Genomic DNA, 6,003 nt, shown 5'->3' with positions numbered 1-6,003 from the left:
CTCATTGCAATAATTATCACGACGATTCTATGTATTTACATAACTGAACTCGGTGTTTCTGCATGCAACTGCAATTTTACTGTACCTAGTTTCGTTATTTATAAACCTTTCAAGATTTCGGGTAGCGAGAAAAACTATAAAATATTTCTTACAGTTCACACTACACCCAATTTGAATAGTTTTTAATAGCAATTGTTAAGTTGACGTAGAAAACAAAAAAAAAAAAAAAACGTTTTCACGATTCTTTACTCTGATTACACGATCGAATTAGCTGTTCGAAACGTGACGAGAACGGATTTCGTTGTCATATTCTCACCTTGTAGAGTAGGAAGATGAGTAGCAAGAGAATAATTGCGCCGGCACAAGCCGACAGGACGACAATCCATAATGGTATAACGTCAGGTGCGCTGGGAGAAGCGCTCGGATATACGGTGGTGAATATTTCGTAGCTTTTGTCGATCGGTTTAGCAAGGTCGCCGATGAAGGGTTGACGCGTGACGCGGGCAACGAGCTGAGTGGAGAGTTCGACTTTGTCGTTGAACGCAATTTCCTTGAGCGTTTTAGCCTTGATCCTCGACCGCATGGCGATCCAAACTTCCTCGTTCTTGAGCAACGGCCCAATCGTGCATCGAAGGTTAACGCACTTTGCGGTTTTGCACATCTGAACCCGCCCCTCCTCGATATTCTCAGCTTTGAGCTCAGGCTCGTCGGCCCTGCGATTTCTGCCGGTCCTACGGTGTTCGAATTTCCTGAACTCGGCGATATTCAGGTCGTCAGTCTCCCTCGGGTATCGGCTCCTGATACGTTCGTCGGTTCTGGTGGCGGGGACGTTGTCACCGCTGAATTCACCCTGGTCCTCAAAACCAACTCTCCGCGTTCCGCTAACCACCTTCCGTCCCGAGTCGTAAGTTGACTCGTACGATGACTCCTGTCGCCAGGCGTTACCCTCGGCACCGAAACCTCCACCGTTCCCTGCGGATTCTCCAGTGTGGGTAATCTGCCTCCCGTATGCCCAGTTTCCGGAAACTGATTCCTGCGGGACTCCGCCGCCGATGGTGATGGTCTCCTTTCGCTGGTACGTGTAAGTTCCTGGAATACGGAACTTGCGGCCGTCCGCAAGCACGACGTAGACGAGACCGTCCGTGCCACCTTCCAAGCGACCTTCGCGACTTTGCCACCGGCTATCTTGTTCCTGACTCGAGGTATAACTCGGGCTTCCACGGCTGTCTAGGAGCTCGAAAAATTCGCCGTTTTTGAACTGGATGTAAGCCTTGCCGTTGGCCACCCTGAACCGACTCTCAAGCTGGACATAATCCATCCCGTTTCTTGTGTTTGTCGCTATAGCCGTGGACTCACGGTTTATGTCCGAGAAAAACTTTTCCAGTTCCTGGGAAGCCGCGACGTTTGGGATCCTGGAACTTCCCCACTGGCGCTGTTCGCCGTTTTCCGTAATCACTCGTTCCGATGCTCCGGAGAAGTTTTCACGTTCCGAGTTTTCACCGCCCCTTGAATGCTCGCTTCGGTCTTTGTAGGTCGGTGAATATTCCTGTCTGTTGTTCAGATTGATTGTCTCCTCCGTCTCAATCTGTCCTCTGTTTCCACTGTCGTAAATTCCCGTTCTGAAATATCCGTCGCGATTCACGTTTGTCCCGCTAACTTTCTCCTCCGTACCTCGCATGTCGTTCCATCCGTGCTGAAATCCTCCGGAATGGTTGCGCCTAGTGCTGTGATGAGTCTCTGCGTAGGTGATGTCGCCGAATTGATTCCTGTTTTCCATCCCTGGTTCAACAGGGTCCTTGAATCTAGTGTCCTGAATTTGAGTAGCCCCTCCGTTCGACCCCGTGAAAATTTCCATCGACTGACTTCCGCCGCCGGTGACAGAATCGCCTCCAATTGCGAAATTCTTATTGTTACCACTTCCACGAGTTTCCGAGTAAGTAGTTTCGCTCTTGTACTTCTGACCTCTTTCCATTCCCGGTTCCATCGGTTCCTCGAATCTAGTGCCGTGGATCTGAGTCGAACCCTCATTCGACCCCGTGAACACTCCCGTCGACTGACTTCCGCCGCCGTTGAAAGAACGATCTTCAACCGCGAAATTGTTCTGGCCACCGCTTTCGACTTTGTAGTTTTCGGATGCCGTATGGCTCTTCGAGTATCCACCGCTGGTCTGCGTCTTCGAATTCTTCACGACCAGAAGATCGTCGTTAGTCTGACCTTCGTTCTGTTGCCAGCGTCTTTCATCCACCGTAACCTGATTGGTTCTGTCGAAGCTTCCACCGCTCGAGTATCCTCCGACCATACCTGCATACGACTGTCTTCTGCGCTTGTCGTCGAGCTGTGAAGATCGAATTAAAAGCATTACAATCACCTTCGATTTAGGGACGTATAAAAACGTAAAAAGCTTATCCTGTTAACCCTTTCATGCATACATTTTTCCTTGATTGCGATTCACTTGAAAGTTTTCATACATGGGCTTTTGGGGTCGTTGATTACGAATCCGAACTCGAAATTTGAAAATTCAAAATAGCGCATCTAATATGGCGGACAAAGAAAAACAACAAGAAGAACAATTTTTTGGTGTGTATTAAGTTTGCGTAAAAATTAGCATTCGGATTTTAATGGTGGATTAGCAGAAAATGCATTTTCTTTTTTTTTTTTTTTTTGTTTACATGTGCTATTTCTTCAGTAAATAAATGAACAAATTTTATATTTTTTGGTGGACTTGGAAATATTTCAGGTACCATGTGGAACGAAAAAAGTAGTCTAATAAATAAAAAGCTGCAAAGAAAAATGTGGCACGTTGAGCGTAATTTAAAGCGTGATTCGAAGGGTTAACCAAACTCCGCAACCCGGCTTACTTCGGTATAATAAGCGAAAGGACACTTACCGTCAGACTGAGGTAATTAGCGTTTGCAGTCGCGCACTCGATCCTTCCAGATGTCTCGGGCTGCTCGAGCAAGTATATGAGTTCTTCACCGGCGAGGGTCTGCGCTGGCCATATCAGGAAGGCCTCCCCCTCGAGAATTTGGGACGGACCGTCGTTTCGTATGGTATAATTGTGCGTAAGAAGCGGTCCGAATTCCAATTCGGTAGTGATGTTTTCCGACGTGTAATTCTCGAAGTTGAAGTACAGGTCCTTGGGCTTGCTCTTACCTTCGATGAAGAGCTCGGTCTGTACCCAAATCGGCATTGTCAAACGGACGGTGTTGTCCGCCCGAGTCCCATCTTCTTCGGGGTTCGTCGTGTTGACGGTCATGTCAAGGTCGTAGCTCAGTTTCATATCCTGAGTGGTTATCGGCTGAAGTATAACTTTGAAGTGGACCAGCTTTTCACTCGGCATTGGGTTACCGATCTCACATTTCAGCGTGTTGTTGTTCTTCAAGTTCGGGGCCGAGCATAGTACCAGTATCTCGTTCTTGTCGATCTGCTCAACTTTTATGTAGTCGATAGCTTTGGGCAACTGCAGATAGTAGGTAGCCTCGAACGCGTCCTCTCCCGTGTTCTGTACCACGATATCGAGTTCGAACCTGTTTCCGGAACCCAGGAGATACTTCTCGACGCTCTTTGTCGCGTACAACTCGAGATTCGGTATGCAGACGTTGTCCTGGCCGCAGCTCTTCATTATCGAGATTGAGTCGGGCTGCGAAGTCGACGCACCGAGCACCGGTCTCAGCTCGGCCAATGGGTTTCGCCTTTCCTCGGCGAAGGTTTGCTGCTCGACTAGGCTGATCCGCATCTCGGCGTCTATCGACGTCAGCTTGTCCCTGATATTCGGAGATACGTAGACGCTGAAATTCTTGCATAACAAATTGTTGCTGCTCAGTTCAAACGACTGATTGATCGAACTCCTCGATTCGTGCTCGATGAAGAAGAGCCGAGGGTTATTCGGCTTCTTCGTGTCTAGGACGTACTCGACGTTGAAACGGAATATCGGTGCCACCCCCCGGCCAGTGTACTTTAGGCAAGCACTTAGCATAAGACAAGACACGGTAGTTCTGTCACTCAGGGTGCATTCTCGATTCTCGAGCGACACGGACTTGGACTGAGAAATGAACTCCACGTAGGCTTCTATCTTAATTACCGGTCGCGAACGGAAAAAGGCTGCGCTGCTGGATTCGTAAGCACCGATGACGATGTCCGGGTAATAGTTGTCGTCCAGGTCCTTACCGCCGGCGATAGAAAACCCGAAGGTCGAGACCGGTCGCTCCATTACCGAGGCGTATATCGCCTGGGAGTACTTCTCCAAAACACCGGTCTTCGAACCGTGATAGATGTAGACCGCACCCCGGCCGTCCGGACCACCGTAAGGAGCGCCAACCGCGAAGTCTTGATAACCGTCGAGATCAATGTCCTTCAGCGAAGCCAGGGATAGTCCGAATCTGCCTCTGTTCTCCACGCCGTCTCTGCGAATTGAGTGAAAATGTTACCGTGCGGTGACAACTGTAGCTGAGGCTGCGCCGTGACTCAAACTTAGACTCGAATAACTTTCAATTCGCGAGGGATTATCTTCTTCTTACCTGGTTTCCGACTCGCTGAACTTCTGAACAGGATCCTCTACCATCCCTTGGTAAAATATGTGAACCCTCCCGGTTTCATAGGTCATCTTCGGGTCGTCTTCTATCGTAAACATAGGCGCTCCGACAACCAGATCGTCCAGGCCGTCTCCGTTTACGTCGCAGGCAATAACCGAGTATCCAAAGTAAGCGCCCATCTGGTCGCCGGTCAAGTTAGCGTGCCAGGTCGTCATGTCCGATCTTAGTAGTACAACCTGTGCGCGAAAATCGATTTTAGTCGAAAGATTATTTGAAAGTTTCAATCGGCACGGATCAAGCTGCGGTACCGAGTGTAAAGAAGAACGTCTGAAAATCAACCGTGTATTATACCTTTCCATGTAGATTGTAGCTTCTGGGCATACCAACGGCTGCTCCTTGTTCTCCGTTGCCTTCGAAATCACCCGAAGCGACCGAGTAGCCGAGGTAAGAGTCGTCATCTTCGGGTCCGCTTTCCTTCGTGAATGACACCGGCGGTTCACCTCCCGATCCACTTGAAAATACTTGACCTGGGCAACGATTGTTTCACAGTTATTTTTACATCGGATCACCGTGCTTTTACAGAGTTATTCGCTTTCGTTCGTTGCATAGCCAAGGCAAGCTGACACGAGGCTGAAACTAGCAGTCATAATTATCAGCCAAACGTTCTAACGTTCATTCAAATAAGGTAGTGAAGTCCAACAATCAAAATTTTGTCAAATACCTTGAACCTCCGATACTTTAATAGAATTATCAAGGATAAAAGTGAAGCGAATTTTTCTGTTTCCGAACAGCTTAACCCGTTTGGCTGCTAGCTTCAGCTTCGTCGAGCTGACTGCATCTTCGATCGTTTCGCACGTGTTATGTGGCGATTATACCGATCGACGTTGCAGCCTCCAAATTACTGGATAATGTACAAGTGCTCATTCTCATCTAGCATTCCAGCACACTGCACTGCGATTGTATTATAAGCTATATTATGCTCTATAGCTTTTTTAGCCTTCCACGTTTCGCAGCCTCCGAATTCCATTCCACCGCAATCCTTCGTTCCATTTTACTCGAATAGTATATATAGGTCTAAATGTTGTTGTAGTCGTAATACTACATCGCTCTATGTATATCGGTCAATTTTTAATCGACGGGTGTATTTAATTTCGGAGACTGCGATTTGTCGTCACAACGAGGCAGCCTCTCGTTGCTGTTACAGCCGTACTGATCAGATCACGCTGGAAGCTGTAAAAGCAGCCCGCACCTGTGGGATTGTTATATTTGAACACCCTCGACTCACCTGGCAGTTGTTAAAGAAACAGCGTTTAATAATCTGGTTGAATCGTTAATGAAGTATTAAAAGAACAAAAACTCATTGGGTGGTTAAGAATTAATTTTTTTCAAGTATCCCCCCATCAGCAGGCTTTTCGTTGTTAATATTATATAATAGGCGTGAGTGCGTTATCAATCAATCCCAAATGAAATT

General features: G+C 47.7%; 2 protein-coding genes across 3 annotated transcripts in view; one reads left to right on the top strand and one right to left on the bottom strand.

Moving 5' to 3' along the window:
• The window catches only part of WDR79 (WD repeat domain 79), a 49,203-nt gene that overhangs the window by 139 nt on the left and 43,061 nt on the right, over positions 1-6,003 (top strand). The gene's annotated exons all lie outside the window — the stretch shown is intronic.
• Positions 1-6,003, bottom strand: part of if (inflated) — a 49,913-nt gene that overhangs the window by 3,664 nt on the left and 40,246 nt on the right. For both annotated transcript variants that reach the window (XM_046624258.2, XM_046624259.2), the window contains 4 exons: positions 4,884-5,059; positions 4,518-4,768; positions 2,888-4,403; positions 317-2,335 (listed from right to left, as the gene is read on the bottom strand). In XM_046624258.2, coding sequence (XP_046480214.1) covers positions 317-2,335; positions 2,888-4,403; positions 4,518-4,768; positions 4,884-5,059 — 3,962 coding nt within the window. The remainder of the gene's footprint in view (positions 1-316; positions 2,336-2,887; positions 4,404-4,517; positions 4,769-4,883; positions 5,060-6,003) is intronic.

The sequence above is a fragment of the Neodiprion pinetum genome, chromosome 4 (genome assembly GCF_021155775.2).
Source record: "Neodiprion pinetum isolate iyNeoPine1 chromosome 4, iyNeoPine1.2, whole genome shotgun sequence".
NCBI classification, from domain to species: Eukaryota; Metazoa; Arthropoda; class Insecta; order Hymenoptera; family Diprionidae; genus Neodiprion; species Neodiprion pinetum.
Note: the sequence above shows the minus strand (reverse complement) of the source record. Positions and strands in the feature narration are given on the sequence as shown.